The 19,038-nt window shown below is 42.1% G+C and overlaps 1 protein-coding gene and 1 non-coding gene across 3 annotated transcripts in view; both read right to left on the minus strand.

Moving 5' to 3' along the window:
• LMAN1 (lectin, mannose binding 1) overlaps positions 1-18,570 on the minus strand; it is a 34,561-nt gene extending 15,991 nt beyond the window's left edge. The window contains exons 1-10 of one of the 2 annotated variants that reach the window (XM_042962285.1): positions 18,311-18,570; positions 14,827-14,981; positions 14,639-14,746; positions 13,600-13,661; positions 12,127-12,226; positions 7,669-7,792; positions 5,762-5,820; positions 5,174-5,306; positions 3,333-3,523; positions 3,143-3,213 (exon numbers count right to left, since the gene is read on the minus strand). In XM_042962285.1, coding sequence (XP_042818219.1) covers positions 3,143-3,213; positions 3,333-3,523; positions 5,174-5,306; positions 5,762-5,820; positions 7,669-7,792; positions 12,127-12,226; positions 13,600-13,661; positions 14,639-14,746; positions 14,827-14,981; positions 18,311-18,548 — 1,241 coding nt within the window. In that variant the 5' untranslated portion in view covers positions 18,549-18,570. Of the gene's footprint in view, positions 1-3,142; positions 3,214-3,332; positions 3,527-5,173; positions 5,307-5,761; positions 5,821-7,668; positions 7,793-12,126; positions 12,227-13,599; positions 13,662-14,638; positions 14,747-14,826; positions 14,982-18,310 lie in introns of both variants that reach the window. The other variant, XM_042962284.1, reaches the window with a different exon arrangement.
• On the minus strand, positions 9,355-9,498 carry LOC122232878. Its single transcript, XR_006210273.1, has one exon. It is a non-coding gene; the product is annotated as a U4 spliceosomal RNA (small nuclear RNA).
• Positions 18,571-19,038: the final 468 nt, after the last annotated feature.

The raw sequence follows: 19,038 nt of genomic DNA on the forward strand, positions 1-19,038 counted from the left end.
AAAGGGTATCTAGAATATGCCACCATTCACATACGAAAGAAGGGGATCTAAGGAAATACACATGTGCAGAAGAAACACAGGATGAACAAACTAGAAGTTAATGGGACAGGTGACCAACGGGGGGTGGGTGGGAAAAGGCTAGAAAGAAGGGGAGAAGTGGGGATGGGTGCTAGTGGTGAAGAGGGAGCTATACTTCAGTGAACACATACATTTCAACTCTTAGAACCTTGCAGAACATAGTATTTACATTCCCTTCACATACCCAAAATACACACACTGAAAATCAACCAGGATGTAGGAAGAACACAAACACTACCAAAGAAATCTAACTGTATTCTAAATGCATATCCTAACCACACTGAAGAGAATGGGGAAGAGGAGAAATGAACTAAGTAACTGCCTGGAAAATAGGGTCTGCATTACAGACTGTAAGTCTAGAGGCAAAAGGAACTTTACATAAATCCATCAGTAAATATGTTTCTCACAGTGACAGAAGTTGACAATTTGAAACCACTTTATGGGTACGTTACGTGCACACTAAAATTAGTAAAAAAAAAATCATAGGTAAGAACCAGGTTTCTCCCTCTCAGAGAAAGAATTTTCAAATCAGGAAGGACGAGGTAAAAAATCAACGCTGTAATGTTCAGTCCAGTCTGGTCCAACCAGAATCCAAAGTGTGTGGTTAATCTCGGGTTTTTTTTTTTTTTTAAATGCAAATGTAGAGTGATGGGTACAAAAATAAAGATAATCGTATACATGTGGGTTATTACACATTCATATATTCCAGACCTCTGTCTACTGAGATATCTACAAGCAGTGGCACCACAGTGGTAATGAGCACACCTAGTGCCCAGATCTAGGGTTTCTAAATACTTTTCTCCAATAAAAGGAATCAGGGCTCACTGAAGAAGTGGTTGATTCTAGAGCTGGGACAGAGAAAATACAAGATGTGCCTGAAACACAGTGTAACACCAGAAAGTAAAGAAATGCTTTAAAAAAAAGATGGGGCTTGTTGAAAAAACACAGAAGCCAACCTGAAGGAGTTCTTAATTACCAGAGTTGAACAATGTGAGCAACAAATAATGATAATATTGGATCGCAATCCACAGAATATCCATGGGTCCATATGAAATAAATGATTGACTGAATAAATAAATGGGGGAGAACAGAAAGCTGGTCCTTACGGAATTCCAAAAAATACGTGGGAAGGAATGATGAAAATAGGAAAAAAATAGCATTTGGGAAACATCTCATTCTTGTTTCAGGCACAACATCAATGGAGGCTACAATTAGCAAGCAAAAGTTTAAACTAAAACAGGACATTACAAACTTACATAGTCTCAAAGTATCTTTTCTGAAATATAATTAATCACCAAGGGAAAAACAGTAACTTTAAAGTAGAGAAAGCAGGAAGAAACCACCAAATCAAGTGATCGCAGCCAATGTCAACAGGAGCGAGACATACTGACATCATGAACATGATACGATGGTGCATTCTTCTCAAAAGTGTAGAACCTCCATCCAATCGTGAGTAAACACCAGACAAACCCAAACCGAGAGGCAGTGGACCAAAAAAGCGCTCACTGCAGAAACTGTCATGGGCATGAAAGACAAGGAAGGAAGGACTATCTCAGACTGCCGAAGTCTAAAGGGAAATAACTAAATGCAATGTGTGTTGCTGGACAGGATCCTGGAACAGAAAAAAAGGCATTCGTGGAAAACAGGCAAAAGCTGAGTAAGATCATTAGTTAACAGTACCGTACCAATGTTAATTTCTTAGTTCTGACTGTGCTATGGTTACGTAAGGTGTCAACATTAGGGGAAGGTGGGTGAGGGATATATGGAAATTATACTATTTTTGCAATGTTCAAAGTCTAAAATTATATGAAACTAAAGACTTTTAAAAATAATGCCACATGATCCAGTCTATTTCTGAAAGAATTTATTCATTTAGAGTCATAAATATTTTAATCATGAGTTCGCAACTCAAAGATTTTTTAAAATGCCAAATAGCACAAGGGAAAGAAGTACCAGTTTGCAGTTATAAGTTGGGTTGCCTCTAATCTCTAGGTGTAGATATTATCACCTTCTGTTTAACCTAATACTGTTTAGTTTTCCAGGGCTAAAGAACTCACCTCGACATTCTTGTTTGTCAAGGGTTGTATCGGTCGGGCAGTGCTCTGAAGTGTTAGCTTATGAAATGTAACATTTTGGCTGCTTCTCTACACTAGGCATCAAAAGCTGTTAATTATCTGCCTAAGTGAATACTTTTTAGAAACTTATCAAAGTTCCACAGACACAGTAGCTCCTCTCTGCTCCAACTCTTTGTTGGGTACAACTCTCAGGGTACAAGATGGAGTGAAAGGGAGGTAGTCACATACAGCATATTTCCTTCCATATGGTTTTTATTCCATCAACAAGTTCCTGCATGAGGTATGTTTGTGTTGTTGCCCTACAATACTATGCACGTTTACTCTTCTAGCATTTTTTCATAGAATTGCTATATATTACATATATTGTTATTTTAGAAATGTATGAATATTCCTGGCTGTCAAGTAGCTGTGACAAACATATTTTCTTGTAAGTTGCTAAAGCAATTTTTCTGGTGTTCACTTTGGCACAAAGCACAAAAGTACTGAAGCATTTTTTTCTTTTCTGCCTTAGAACAATTTGAAAATTTAGGGATGTTGGTAGCTTTTAAATATCAAAGTTCTTGTACTTTACATTCCCCTATTTCAAAATGAATCAAAAAAAAAAAAAAACAAAAAACAAAACAAAAAACTAGGGGCACCTGGGTGGCTCAGTTGGTTAGGCGACTGACTTTGGCTCAGGTCATGATCTCATGGTCCGTGAGTTCGAGCCCCGAGTCGGGCTCTGTGCTGACAGCTCAGAGCCTGGAGCCTGCTTTAGATTCTGTGTCTCCCCCTCTCTCTGCCCCTCCCCTGCTCATGCTTTGTGTTTCTCTGTCTCTCAATAGTAAATAAACGTTAAAGAAAATTTAAAAAAAAAAAATCTAAAACATGATTCTTATCCCCATGCAGAATTCTTACAATAATAATGTGCTTGCATATATACAGAGAGAAGTCATGAATTTTGGATAAATTTATCACTTAACACTCGGCGATTACTTTTGTTGACTTACTTCATTTCATTTACTTGTCTCAGAATCTCATGCTGAGTGTTCACAACAGTATCCATCTCCTGCTGAGTGATCTGGAGGGAAAACAAAAGAATCCAGTTCTGTACAAACATACTGCATAGCAAGCAACCTTTCTTTTCTACTTCTCCATCAGAGGCCACCTAAGGCTCATACGTATATTTGGAAAGCCTACCTGTCCATGCTGCCCTGGGATTCCTGCTCCTCTTTTAGAGATCTCCTCAGTCAAGGAAGACACGTATCTTCTCTGTTCATCAAGAATCATATCTAATTGTCGGTTCAGTTGCTTGATTTCAAGATGAATACGATTCTGTCCTTCAAAGATTTGTCTCAGCTCACGATCTCCTACACTCTCAAATATTTCATCTGCTGAAATGGAAATTGCAACTTAAAATTATTAAACTCACCAACACATGTAGTTTTTGAAATACCGTAAGTTACTAAAGTATCAATATATAATAAAATTAGGGGTGCCTGGGTGGTTCAGTCGGTTGAGCGTCCGACTCATGATTTCGGCTCAGGTTCTGCACGATCCCAGGGTCGTGGGATCAAGCCACATGTCAGGCTCCGCACTGAGCATGGAGGCTGTTTGAGATTCTCTCCCTCTATCACTCCCCCTGCTTCCATCTCTCTCTCTAAAATAAATAATAGTAATAAAAAAACGTATATGTCACCACTATGTTGTACTCCAGTGGTATGACCTCCCCAACAGTAAACATGCAAGATCATCAATTCAATCAGGACAAAATTATTATTTGTTTTTCGCCATCTCTGCTGGTTGAATACTCACTATAAATTAGTTCTGAATTTTCACCTAAAAATAATTCTTTCAAATATACTGTATAATTCTACTTATATGAAAGGGTAAAACTCATCTACGCTAACGGATATCAGAACAGTGGTTTTGCCTCTGTGAAGAGGGCGCTGGCTTGAAAGAGGCACGAGGGAAGTTCTCGGGGTGAGAAAAATATTCTACGTGCTGATCTGAGTGACAGTTACACAGGTATACGTTTGTCAAAATTCATCAAACTACGCTCTTAAAATCTGTGCATTAAAATTATTTTTAAATTATTACTTATGTAATTAATTAAAAAATGGAGTCTCTTGAGAACAGCATTTTCCTTCCATACCTATGCTGAAAATAAGATTACTTCATTTGAACACTTATTACAATAAGCTTCAGGACACAGTCACAAACCATATGTAATACTTAAAACAAATCCAAGAAAAGAATTAAATTTACCTTTCATTTTTACCTGCATGAAGTCTGATTCATATTATTTAGAGAATTTAGAGAATCACATGCTATCTGGAGTACAAAAGCTAGCTGTGAGCTTTATTATACGGCTTTGATCATCTGTGCTGGTGGGAACAATCCAAATAAAAGCTAGCAGATACTCTAAAGCCACTCTATTTGGACTTCTCATGTTTTGTTTTTGACAGCTAGCACACCCGAGTTCTTACTTACACTGGCTTAAGACTAATTATTTTAAAATTCGCCAATTTCAAAGTCCAGAGTTCTGTCAAGCAGTATACGGGAAGGAGAGCCAGAGAATCACTTCTCATTACTTCCACAAGCCTTCTGACATTTTTCCAGTGGTATCCCTCTATTAATAAGGTAACGTGTGCCACTCAAAAATGAAAGACATACACCTTAGATGATTTCATCCCATAAATATTTACTGAGTCTCAACTACCAGGTCAGCAATGGGGCTCTTTTTTTTTAGGTTTAGGGGGCAGAGCAGTAAGCACACAAACAGAATCCCTGTCCTCACAGACCCTGCCCCGCGGCGGATCGCCGTCCGTCCACATCGCCTGGTATCCCCCACTGCACGCTCTCCTAAGCCACACTCTTACTGGTGGGAACGTCAACCTCCAAGCCTCGTGATGGCAGAGGATGCGCTCGTATACTGCTTCCGGAAACTATTTGGACGTGCCAGACAGGAGCTCAACGATGAGATGCACGCACGCGCCACAAGCCCTGTGCGGTTCTGAGCACAGCTTCCTCCAACTCACCAGGATGCCCTTGAAGGTCAGGGTGGCCCTTCTGGAATTCCTCCTTTTTTTTATCCAACTCTTGTTGAAAGTGCTCAAATTCCTCCTGATACTTTTCTTTTTCTTTTTCTGAAATTTCTTTATCTGGTGTAGGCTTTTTTGGAATTTAGAATCATTAAAAAAACAAAAAATTAGAAGGGTAAGAAAATACTAAACCTCCATATACTTTTCTGCCCTTCATTTCAACTACTCTACCACTAGTTGAAAGGCTAACGTAAAAATGTCATTTCTTATTTAGATCATAGCCAACTGACTCTTGCTACTAATAATTACAACAGAACGATAATGCTAGGCACTTCCATTTACCCGCGTGCCTGCCAGCAGTCCAACGGTCTGATTTAATGCTCACGACACCATAAGGTGACCAGTGCAAATGTCTCAGTTTTACTAGGAAGAAACGGGGTGGTAACAGAAGTTGAGTAACGTTTACAAGGTCATGTGGCAGTAACAGGCAGGAGGAAGACCCAAACCTAAGCTGGGCTTCCCGTTTTCAGCTACAAGGAGCTACCAATAAAGCGAAAATAAACTTTTTGAGAAAATTATACTTACCGGCTCTTTCCCAGGCTCAGTCAATTGGAAAGTCAGGAAAGAAAGGACATCGTGGTCATCTACAAATTAAAAAAAAACAAAAACAAAAAGCACTGAGAAAATTCCATTAACAGATTACTTTTATGGTTGTGAAGTTACCTTAGAGCTATTGCTTTAAAAATAATCAGTATGAAAAATAACAAATATTAGCTCTAATCTGGTAAAGGCAATGGTGCTCTGTGAGCTTAGAGATAAAAATTCACCAGAAAGATTTACGTCAGAAATAAACTAAAATTCACGTTCTTTTATTCTAAACTAGAATATTTAACATTGCTTAATAAGTAACACGTTTAATAAACAAGGGGAGAGGGGTGCCCGGGTGGCTCAGTCGGTTAAGTGTCTGACTTCAGCTCAGGTCATGATCTCACAGTTCGTGGGTTCAGGCTCCACATCAGGCTCTGTGCTGACAGCTCGGAGCCTGGAGCCTACTTTAGATTCTGTGTCTCCTTCGCTCTCTGCCCCTCCCCTACTCATACTCGGTCTCTCTCTCTCAAAATAAAAATAAACATTAGAAAAACAAGATAAAATAAGGGGATAAAGGATCATAATGAATAAGGGATAAGGGAACGAACAAACAAACGAAGGGTCAAAACAAGCCCAAACTCCTAAAACTGGCACCAAGATCCTCCCGTATTTTCCCACAAATCTCCTTCACAGGCTGTGCTCCAGTGAAATGATACGAATTTCTGTCCTTCGTGTATTTCCATAGCTGTCCCTGAACCCTTCCTACGGTACTTACCACTTCTCGCCTGACTTTCTTGTTACCCACTTGACACTGCTTTGTCCTGGCCTACTAGGACAGCCCTGATTTATCCATGTTGTCCTGGCATTACTATAATAGCATCTTCTTTTACTCTCAGAGCTTTCCAATTTAGATAATATGATCACTCTATCTAAATATCACTCATATTTGTTTCCCTCACATAGCAGATATTAACAATTTTACTTTATCTAAAATCGTATTTTAAAAATCAAATTAATCTCAGGCTGCGTAAGCTGAAAACAGGGACTTAGCAGATCATACCTCGTAACGTTGACCTAAATTACCAATCCTGGCTAGGATACCAGTCACGTCCACAAAGCAAGAGCAATTAATTTCAACTGGCAACCTCTATGCTTTCTGCCATTATTACGGAGATCTCGATATGCAGCCAGATTAAAGAGAATATTGTACCACCGTGGTGTGAGTTACATCATTTGGGGAGAAGATGTACAGTGTGATACAGCACTGGACACAGGAGTCAGAAATCCAAACCAAGTCTTGCCTTGGTCTGGCCATTACTGGCCATGTATACTTATAATGTCCTTTAATCCAAGGTTTGGCAAACTTAAGTAAAAATAGAGTAAATACAATCGATCCGCTCCCTCCTTCCCTGTGATGAGGAGAGGAACAATCATATATTTGAAAATAATAGAAAATCACACAATGTACCATGTGAACACAAGATGGTATTAATGTCAAATAAGAAGTTCATTTATCGCCAAAATGTAGGGGGAAAAAGCGGTAAAAGTGACAAATATACCTCGATGAAACTTTAGTCCCCAATATTTCCTCAGGCTACCAAATTCACTTAAATGTGCCGGGACAACTTTCAGGATCGTAAACCACTTGACAATGAACCTTTTACAGGCCTGGCTTTAAAAGCACGTCTCCCTCACTATAAGACTGATGGTCTCCGTACCTCCCTGGACGCAGCCCCAGCCAGCTGTACACCTACAGAGCGGGAGCGGGACCCCGGCTCCGCGGCCCACGTAAAGGTCACAGCCAGTCTTAAAAGGCTGAAAGGACACGAGTCCGCGTGTCTCTACAGCACACTATTCCCAAGGAAACTCACAAACTTTCAACACTAGAAGACAGCAAGAGTTACCTGCGAGCCCTCCAGTTGCAGCAGATATTCCAAAATGTCCTTGAGGAGGGATAACCATATTATCCACTTTGGCGCAAAATTCATAATCATTTTTATCTGGTGTGAAGCCATTATTGACCATCACCTAAAAAGAGAGACTACAGCTATAGCTTTTATAACAGGCATTGTAAAATGAACGTCAAATAGTCAATGTGTGACTAACTGATCCTTCTATTTGGTCTAATAACCAACTGTCAAAAAGCTACCAGTTTTCTCTCACTACTAGAAAGGGTCATCCGCTGTCCATTAACTAACCTCACTTACTTGGAATCATTATACAAGACACTTCATTTTATTCTAACCCTACTATGTGTCAAAGGCTTAAAGAGAAATATTTGGTACCATTCCACGAAAAACTTTCTGAAATAGAAGACTTAGGGAAGCATGACTACTTTCTTCGAACGGTTCGTACAGAAGAGTGATCAGACTTTCTCTGAAACCCCAGTGACAGAGCCAAAACGAATAGGAGGAATTTACAACTTTTACTACAGCTGGTTGAGAATTAAATAGATTCACTTAGCAAGTCGTGAGCTTCTCTTCATTAAACTGGGGAGGGAGGTGTGACTGGACAGTCATAAGTTAGCAGAGACACCAGAAGTGACAGAAGTTGTACTGACAAAAAGGCAGAAAATGAAAAAACTAAAAGGATGCCTAAGTTTCTATTTTGCAGAATGTACTTTTTTAAGTTTATTTATTTTTGAAAGAGAGAGAGAATGAATGCAAGTGGGGGCGGGGCAGAGAGAGAGAGAGAGAGAGAGAGAGAAAGAGACAGACAATCCCCAGCAGGCTCTGAGCTGACAATCCTCAGCACAGAGCCCAACATGGGGCTTGAACCCACAAACTGTGAGATCATGACCTGAGCTGAAATCAAGAGTTGGACGCTTAACCAACTGAGTCACTCAGACGTCCCTGTGCAGAAGGTATTTTGGAAGTAATAACCCAAAATGTCTTCAAAGAATCTTGGAATCCCAAGAAAGCAAAGAACCCAGCAGACACACAGATACTGATCTCCTGATCCCAATCGAGCAGTGGCCGAGCCTTTCGCTCCCAGCAACCCAACGTAAGAGGGGCTGAGAGCGGGAGGAGGAGGGAGAGAGATGTCGTACTAGCATGGGGCACTTCTATTATTACTGCCAGAGGCCGGCATCACTTGTGACAGTGAAGATTTAGTTACACAGGTAAAATGTTAGAGTGTTCTGCCCACATTTTTTAGCAAGAAAGGAAGACACTTGTCAATATGAAAGGCAAATCCTATATCATAGAGAATGGAAACGTCAACTCCTACCAATTTTTCAAAACCACCTGCCGTCTATAGTTGACTAATAGTAATATTCTGCTCCCCCCGATCGGTAACGCTATTTCAGTTTCCACCATTTGCCAACAGTGCTCCTCTACAGTGTCTCAAATCGGAATCAAGACCCGGTAAGACATTTGTCTTTGAGAGAGAAAGAAAACAAAGGTGTTAATCACATTGTAGTTCTAATCCTAAAAACTTTCAACTCTTCAATATTTTTTCCTTGAACCTCAACAACCTGAAAATCCACTAGGAGTCTTTATTGTCTAGTACTATTTCTTAAAAAAAAAAAAAAGAGAGAGAATAATAAACTCATCGTACTATGAGTTTGGAGGAACGTCAGGTCTGTGACTATACAGGTACCATTCATATGCTTTATTCATCTTACAGTTTCAACCCACTGTTAACTACTACACTAGCCGTACTTGGTTTTCAACTGGCAACAATCGTGCCTCGGATAAACCTCATCGGCTACGGTACTGCCGCTGCGCAAATCTGCACTTGTTTTGACTATGTTCCTCCACTAACAACATTTCTTGCTCCCCTTACTGTTTTTCCCTCTGAAGTTCAAACAAGTGGGACAAGATAAATGGATAAGTACCAATTCAATAAACATCCCCTGAGTTACTAAAAGGAGCAAAATATGAGGGACTATAAAGAATACAGGGTAGAGGGGCGCCTGGGTGGCTCAGTCGGTTAAGCGGCCGACTTCAGCTCGGGTCATGATCTCGCGGTCCGTGAGTTCGAGCCCCGCGTCGGGCTCTGTGCTGACAGCTCAGAGCCTGGAGCCTGTTTCAGATTCTGTGTCTCCCTCTCTCTGACCCTCCCCCGTTCATGCTCTGTCTCTCTCTGTCTCAAAACTAAATAAACGTTAAAAAAAAAAAAAAAAGAATACAGGGTATAATGTCTGTACTGGCAAATTTACAATCATATTGATGAGAAAAAAGACATACAGACCACAGTTGACCAGTAATTCAAGACAATATACTTTAAAGGCCACATACGCACTAGAAAAAAAAACCAGAGTTTTGGGGAGAAAGATCATTATCTTTATTACCTTTATTATTTATTATCATTTATTATCATAATTATTATCTTTATCATTACCTGATAATGATGGAACAGGGATGTGACCTAGTGTGTTCAAGGAGCACGACTCTGCCACACAGAGAGAAGAGGGAGTGCATTACAGGAAGAGAGAAGCGACTGAGCAAACATAAAGGCCGGGACCGTTCAATCAGCCACGTGCCTTTGCCAAGTCTCTCTCAGATGTATTCTTCACAGCACTAGCTCTACAGACATTCACGGATGTTAGGTGAACAAGTAATTCTGAAGAACGTAGAGTTTACTCACAGTTTGTTTCAAGACTTCCTAGGATGAGCTTTAATGAGCTAATATGCACAGTCGTGCCCAATCTCTTCTGAATGTGGAACTCTCTCGGGAGGACGTTTTGTAGGACGATTTTGGGTACTGTCGGTGGGGTTCGGTGCACTGTGTCTGTGGGCAGCCCCCCGGGGCAATCTGTGAACTAAAGCGTGGGTCTGCCCTCCCCCCCGAGGTTGGTGGCTGGATTGTGCCACATGAACGTGAGCATGACTTACTGATGACCCTAATGAAACTGTACTGGATGTGTAACAATTACAGTGGAACTCAGGTCCAAGTCCATCGTGACAGACAGGACACCTCATCTGCTCTGAGATCTCTAAACTGGTCTGGAATGTAAGACTGAGCCAATACAAAGTTCTCCAAAGAACAGCCTGTGCAAGCCTAGCTCATGATTTAGGAGAAAGCAAAATTTAAGCCGGATTTTTTTCTTTATTTACAAGTACGCTATAACCAGGTATTGATGACACCTTTATCAAGCAAAGTTCACACGATATTAGTAATCATCGAACTGCTAACTTAGATATGTCCACTTTAAATATTACCCTGGACTCAATGTGTCTACAGCTAAACTCTCACCACCCCTCTGTCTTCCACTCCTCACTCAAACACAAACAAAGGTGCTGCTTCTCGGCCTAGTTGTACAACTGGCCAGAAATCCGGGAACTAGCTTTGACTCCCCAGAGCCTCCCACCCCCAAGCAAACTAGTATTAAGTCCTGCGGTCTCTCCCTCCTAATCGCTTCCCCTCTCTTCTTCCCTCTCCCTCGGTTCAGACCACAAGTGGAGTCTTACAGCTAAGAGAGCACTCGGTTCATATCACAGTTGTGTTACTTACTGGGTATGACTCTAAGTTACTTAAAATTTCCCATATTCGATTGCCCCGTGTATGAGATGGGGATACCTACCCCACAGGGTTGCTGGAAAGAATAAGTGAGAAACTGCATGGAAAGGACCGAGCACAGGGAGTGGCCCCTAAGAGTCGGAGTCTCCTTTCACAGATACCATTAAAGAACACAGCTGCCTAAGTCATCTTCCCAAACTGCAAATCTAATCATTTCACTTTCCTGCTTAGAACTTGAAACAGTTGCCAACAGGACAAACCACCTGAGGTCTATAAGACGGGCTACCGCCGCCATTTCAACCCCACTTCCCACAGTCTCCTCTATCCTCCAGCCAAATTACGTGCCTTTCCCAAATCTTTCAAGAGTCCCTGTGCCTGTTTTCTCTGCCTGGCATATGCACCCCATTTAGGAAATTTCTATTTCCCCTTCCGGGTGCAGCTCAACTCTGAGCAACTATTCCTGACCCTCCCCGCTCCCACCCGGCAGTTTGGAAGATTCTATGCCCTTGATTACTTAACGGCATGCGTGTTGCAGCAAGTGTCACATAGCGTAAGCAACGTTACGGAAGTGTCTCCACTCCACTAGACTACACGCTCTTTGGAGAAAATGACCTTTGTCTTACTCATATTTCTATCTTGCTGGCTTGCGTATGTATATGATGTGTGAGACACAGTAAGTCGGACGCTTAAGCATACACTGACGGCAAACCCACTGGCAAGGTTTTACAACACGTCGCCACTTACACCGAACTTTGAAGCCACTTCCGCCCTCTCACAGTAACGCTGAGTGTATAAACAATATCCAAATTTACATGCCTCTGATGTCTACCAAAGATTCAACCTGAAAAGTCACGCTAGAATACTGTCCATTCGATTATCTCCAAGCGCATGCTACGTACCGTCAGTGTTTTCTGGTAATACGTGATCTTTGCCCGGACAGGATAGGGTTTATTACGAAAGTCCCTCTGGCAACTCGCTAAAGCTTGACTGGCGCCATCACTACAGTATGGAGAAAAGGAAAACAGACAGAAAACGTAACAAAGCTTCCCGATATTTAAAAACTCACTATTTAAAATGACCAACGTCCAGAGAGATAAAACAACAGTAAGTTATGACAAAGTCTTGCGATCCTTGAAGTTATTTATTCAAAAGACACAAAGTTAAGGCACGAGTTTTTTTCCCGTGATTCCTGTCGGAACCATGGATAGCGTCAGAAGCCAGTGTTCCCATGTGCTGACCCCAAGAGGAAAGTTACCTCTCCCACGCGAGACTAGAGCCACAGTCCTTTACGGCCCAATCGAATATGTGTGGAGCTTTCAAAACTGCCGATTCCTAGACCCCCCCCCCCCAAGTGAACTGAAGCAGACTCACAAGGAGTGGCCTTGGCACCCTCTACTTTAAATAGCTCCACGGGTGGTCATGATGAACCAGGAGGATTAAAAATCACTAAGGTAGGAAACAGTAAAAAAAAGTGCAGACAAGTTAATTTTTCTTATAGTTTACTGACTGGCTCAAAGGTAATTCCTCCCACAACAAACATGTAAAAATAAAAAATGTCCATACCTAATTCATACATAGCATAAATATACTAAACACAAGTTTTGTAGCCTGCTGAGAATCTTTAAATACAGCAACATGGGGGCGCCTGGGTGGCTCAGTCGGTTGAGCGGCCGACTTCGGCTCAGGTCATGATCTCACGGTCCGTGAGTTCAAGCCCCGCGTCGGGCTCTGTGCTGACAGCTCAGAGCCTGGAGCCTGTTTCGGATTCTGTGTCTCCCTCTCTCTGACCCTCCCCCGTTCACGCTCTGTCTCTCTCTGTCTCAAAAATAAATAAACGTTAAAAAAAAATTTTTTTTTTTTTAAATAAAAAAATAAAAAATAAAAAAAAAATACAGCAACATGAAGGATGAATAAGGTGGCATAAATTGCTTGGCCACTAGTCTGGTCAAGACTTTGAACTTTATTTTCGAAAGATAAAGATGAAAGAAACATGACTAATGGCATTACTGAGAACCAGGAACCTTTTTTTTATAAACCTTTCAACGTATTACATAACCTTAGGTTGAATAAAACAACACATTTTTATGTTTGAAATCTGAGGTGGTCCATAGACTGAACTTTAAAACAGGACCAAATTAAAATAAGACCTCTCCACCAAGTTACAAAATATATCAAGAAAAGGAACAATCTTATTTCATCCGGAAAATATTCAGTCTATGGCCATACCACCCTGAACGCACCCGATCTCGGAAGCTAAGCAGGGTCGGGCCTGGTTAGTACTTGGATGGAAAATGTTCAGATTTGAAACAGTGTATTTTCCAAGGTTTTCAAAAAGAAGCTGAAATCAAATAATATATAAAGCACACACTTACTTTTGATGGTCATAATGGATTTGTCCATTGTTGCCTATGATTACTATAGCAGGATTATTTTTCTAAAAACAAAAAGAACGCATTTGTTTTAAAGAATCCTTAGGTCGAAGAATGCTAGATCATTCTAGAAGTGCCATAAGGCTTCTTACATCTCTAAAAATTCTAGGGCTCAAAATGTTAAAATAATAGGAAAGATTTCTACTTGTTTAGAAAAATTTTAGTAAACTCTTCTAATCATTCAAAAACAGAGTCACTGAACACTTCAAGAAAGACCGATGATGTGCCCTGTGTGAATAATCAACTACAACACAGATGTGAGGAACCACTGTGAGTGTGGGAGAAGTGTGGGACCCAAGGGAGCTTAACTAGCCAGAGGACTAACACACCTCAGCGTTCAAGAAGTTATTAAAGTTCTCCTTTAAAAGTGCTAATAATGACCTCTGACAATCAGCAGAGAAACTACCAGCTGAAACAAAGATCATCAATCTTAAGGCCGCTAACACATAAGTTAATGTTTCCAATTCACAAGTAGACTTTGTTCTTACTGTTTTAGGCTCTCCTAAGGACAGCATCAGAGAAATTGATCAAAAAGTGAAGTGACTAACATATGAGAAAGTATTAACATGAAAAAGTATGAATATGTGAGCTAGCAGTAGTAATGCACATGGATATTTTCATGAAAATAAACTGTAACCGTCTTCTAAACACTATTGGTTTCACTGCCTATGTCTAAATGATCCATGCTTATCCATCAAAATTACATAAGCATACACAGGGGGCTGGGGAGGGAGGTCACTGCAAAGTTCTCAGAGTTAGAGCTCCATTATGACCTCCGGTTGATGTACAACGAATCATGAACTCATAGCTTTAAGTTTCTAAACTCCTGGCTATATAAAGACTAATCATCATAACTTAAAATATGGTTTGGAGAGTTCTCTACTACTAACCTGACAAAAGTATTAAATAAACTAATTCCTCACAGCCTAACTTCGTCAGCAGGTACACTCAAGCAGGTTAACGGTCCTGACAACAAGCATACCTTTCCGTCGTTGTCAAAAGAATCGAAAAATATTCCAACACCATTCCACATATCAGCTGATCCAAACACAGGACCCTCCAAGCCTTGATTTTCTGTATACCAAACTGCCTGTAAATATAAGTAACAGGAGGCATTTAGAGGCTAGTGGTATTGCACTGATATACATTTTAGATGTTAAATTCTCATACCAGGCCATCAGCTCCAATTCGACCTCTTCCAGTCACTCGAAACGTCACCTCAACTTCCCAGTTTTCAAAGGCTGCTTTTGTCTTTGTCCACACTGATCCCCTTTGGCTTTTTAAAGAGGGTGCTATTCGAATTTGATCTGAACTTGGGATAGCATCTAAAACAAAAATCAGGGAAGGAGAGCTTTAAGTGACAATTAGGTAAAACTCAATGAACCATCACCCAACTGTCCCATATACCTATAGAGATCTAATTTTAACTCAGTAAGCTGTACAAAAATTTTGTTAGGAAAAAATTACACATTGACAGTTTCAACTTTAAAATTTTAGATGCTTCTGACAGCTCCCTTGCCATCTTTTGAACAGTGACATACCTCTGGAAAGAAAAAGAAAGAAAGAAAGAAAGAAAGAAAGAAAGAAAGAAAGAAAGAAAGAAAGAAAGAGGGAGGGAGGAAGGAAGATTAAAGCTGCAACCATGCACTAAAAATTCAAGGGGCAGGAGGAAAGAAATTATGGCTTAAAAAGCAAACCTACTATTTGATTCCCATAATATTCTTTTCCAAGTACCTCAAAAACTTGCATACTTTTTTTTTTTTTTTTAACTGCGAAGGATTTTACCAGTTTACAAATGTAGGAAGCTCAAACCGTGTGAAAGGAACATACCACTAGGAATCAAGACTTATTCCTAGTCTCAGTTCCGCTGTGTGACTTTGAGCAAATAATTCTCTTACTGTCCTGGGTTCACCATATGTTCACGTGTAAAATGAAGGGGCTGGGCTCAATCACTTCCAGAAACACCCCAAAAGTTATATGCAAAATTCTGTGCATAGATACATTCTTCTAGGGAGAGGGTCAAGTGAGTTTCAAGGCAATGAACAGTTTTTTTAGCAACAGCAGATTCTCAAAGAGAACTGTGATCCCCAAAACAGTGGTCTGCATCTCCAAGTTAGGCTCAAGTCCCGGCTGCATCACTTGCTGGCTATTTGTACGAAAGTTACTCCATTTCTCTAACAACCTCACGGGCACAGAAGTATTTCGATAAATGTTAGCTAGTCCTGTTAATAGAACTAGATATTATGAAAGCACCTATCGGGCCTAAGTTCAAACAATCCTAACACACCCTCTCAGATATTAACCAGTTCTGACATCCATGCTTGGAAATACCTGTATTATGTCTTTACAGCCAGGAGAAACTGACAAAAAGACAAGTCGAGATATTTGAGTAAGATCAGTAACTATCTGTCACCATGACTTTCAAATGCGTAAAAGGGTGGGGAAGACATCATGGGAAGAGTACTGGACACAGTATCAGAAGACCTTGATTTGTGTTCTGTTCTACTGACACTAGCTATGTAACCTTTTCCAAGAACCTTAACCTTTCTGAACGGCAGTTTTTTTTTCATCTATAAAGCAGCTAACACCTGCCTTGCTTACAAATGATCAAATCAGAGAATGAAGGGGAAAGAGCCCTGAGACCTAGCTACAAAGGGTTACAAATTGTCGTGATCATTTTTGTGCCCTTATGAACCCAGGATGTGTGCTAACAGTACAAAAGGACATTGGAGTTAAGAAAAGAAACACTGTCGATTTGGCCTTCATTTGGGGACGAATGTAATGGGCCATGTTTAAACTAAATCTTAAATTTCTCTATTTGAAAAAAAACTGCTCTAAATAATGGCTCTCCGGGTAAAACGAAAAAGGAAAAACATGATCAATGGGGTTAAGAAGACAGTGAGACTGTAAAAATTACAGTGATAACGAAAACAAGAAGTATTCACAGCAGGGATTCCTGGAGTCAGTATGTAGAAAAATCATGACTAAAATATGAATCCCCTTATTTCACATTCAGTCTAGTCATCAACTCTAATTCACCCAGGTACTCTCTATGACAGTTCTGCAGCAGACAAGTTTGGTTGAGTACAGACTGTAGAGAGAGTCGAGGTGACTAATTTGAGGGGTTGGTTAACATTCCCAATTGGCTGATGTATGTGGTGCTAAGTGGCAAAGACAGAACAAGCAGGCAAGGGACGGACGCAGAAGTGAAAAAGTGGGAACAAATCCATCACCACTACTGAAAACTTCATCGTCGTCCCCAAACAAAAACAAAAACTCCGAAAACCTGTGTTTGGCGCATCTGCATCATTACAGATTAGGACCCATATCACCTTGCTTCACAAAAGCCCAGCAATATACCCTTGATGAGTGGGCACCCAGTGAATACCTACCTGCTGAGTAACAAAGCCTTTGCACTCCACTTCGGATACTTAATGACTTGGTCATTAAGTCAAATTGAAATTTTATACCTTTGAGTTTATACATTAATTTCAGTGAAACGGCTCTTGCTAACAGTGTTTCCAGTTCAGTCATCACTTTCTAGAAATGGGATATTCTATTTCAAGCACGGGACAATCTAACACAATGCATACGAACACCTTCTACAAATAATTGTTTCATGACACATAAAGATGGAACTGAAACTGCCAGACTTTTCACCCCGTATCAAGGCATCTGCCACTTGGTTCAAAGGGTACATCTGATGGTCACTGAACAGAGCTTACAGCATGCCAAGTGTCACGGCTGGTCCCTTAGTCAGCAGTGACACATCAGCACTAGAAAGTACAGATTCGTTTTCTTCCACACATGTCAACGTGTAGCAAGGCTCTCTTATCTACTCACAGCGACAAACACACAGAGTGAATAAAACTCGGGGCACAGGTTACTTTCAATTTTCAAAAAAACTAAAACTATCTTTTAAAAGGCTGCATCTGTTATTCTCCAGTGTCAAGTGCAGAAACAATCAATACGAAAAAAAAAAAAATCCCTGTTACTAAAGGGACGAGCGTGACTCTTACTACCTAATACGAGAGAAAAGCTCAAAGACCACACCAAGTCACTATGAGGCAAATTCACGGTATTCCAGTAACACAACAGTGTCCTCAGACGTAAAAAAGAGACTCAAAAACTACTCTAAAACTAACGTATGCCATCTCCGGAGGCGTCAGTAGGTACTGGGTGCAACCAGGGGCATTCACCATTGCTGACACCGGAGAAAAGACAGCAGGGGAGGCCCAGGAGAAGCGGGAAAGGAGGGAGGGAAGCTGCCTGAACAGGTCTCAGGTTGGGATGGCCGGGGGTGGGGCTGCGGGACGTTCCCGGCGAGACGTGGCATCAGGGTGAAACGCGACGCTTAGAAGAGAGTTGGAGTGCCTGCAAGTGTAGGAAAGTAACAAAACACCTCTACCCCGAACGGAAAGAACGGACGACATCACGGAAAAGAGGACAGGAGGACGAGGGGTGGCAGAATGGGGTTGGGGGGAGCCTTAGGGGGCAGGCGAAGAGAACCCTGCGGACCAGAGCCGACCTGCAGGAGGGGCTGCTGAGAAGGGTCCACCGCGCCAGTGGAGTGCAGCGGGGAGAGGGTGAAGAGGGGGAGACGGACGCAAGGCGAGGAGGGGACCCTGGCCCCCCGCCCTCTTTCCCGGCTTACTCCCCGCGTGGGCCCAGAAGGGCACTGTCCCGTCGCTTTGCACCAGGTGCGGCCCCTTGAAGCTGTATTTGTACTCGAAACGGCGGTGCGGCGGTGCGGCTGCGGTGCCCGCGGCACCAGCGGCCGCGGGGTCGCCCCCCATGCCGTCGGCCCCGGCGAAACGACTAAGCGACAGCAGCAGGGCGCAGAAAAGAGACCGAACTCTGGCCTGGGGACCCCTATGCCTGGATCCCGCCATCTTGGATTCTGGGAAGCGGAGGCCGGCGGGAGGAGGAGGGGCGCGGGAGCTACGGACGGCCAACAGGGCGCTCGCTGATTGGCGGAGCCCGAGGGACCCCGAGGGCAAGGGTGAGCCCCGCCCCCGGCCTCCGCCAGCCCGGCGGCCGCAGGACTCGGGGCATCTGTGGGCGGGGCCCCGCGGGAGGGGGCGGGGCCTGGAGGCGGCGCTGTCTACGCGCCCCGCCCGTCCTCTCCCGGGGGGGGGGGGGGGGGGGGGGAGGGGGGGAGAAGGGTCTCCTACATTCCCTTCCCGGGCGACTGGGAGCGTTGGGGGAGCACCGCACACGCTTCCCTGCAGCAAGCTTTCTCCTGCCTTAACACACGTTAGAGGTGGAATTCGCGAGCCCTAACGCCTGTGGACTCCCCACACCTGTCTTCCCTGCCTACAATAAACCGTTCCAGTCCTAGAAAAAAGTCTTTTTTTTTTTTTTCTTTTTGATGTGATACCA

The sequence above is a fragment of the Panthera tigris genome, chromosome D3, assembly GCF_018350195.1.
Source record: "Panthera tigris isolate Pti1 chromosome D3, P.tigris_Pti1_mat1.1, whole genome shotgun sequence".
Lineage (NCBI taxonomy): Eukaryota > Metazoa > Chordata > Mammalia > Carnivora > Felidae > Panthera > Panthera tigris.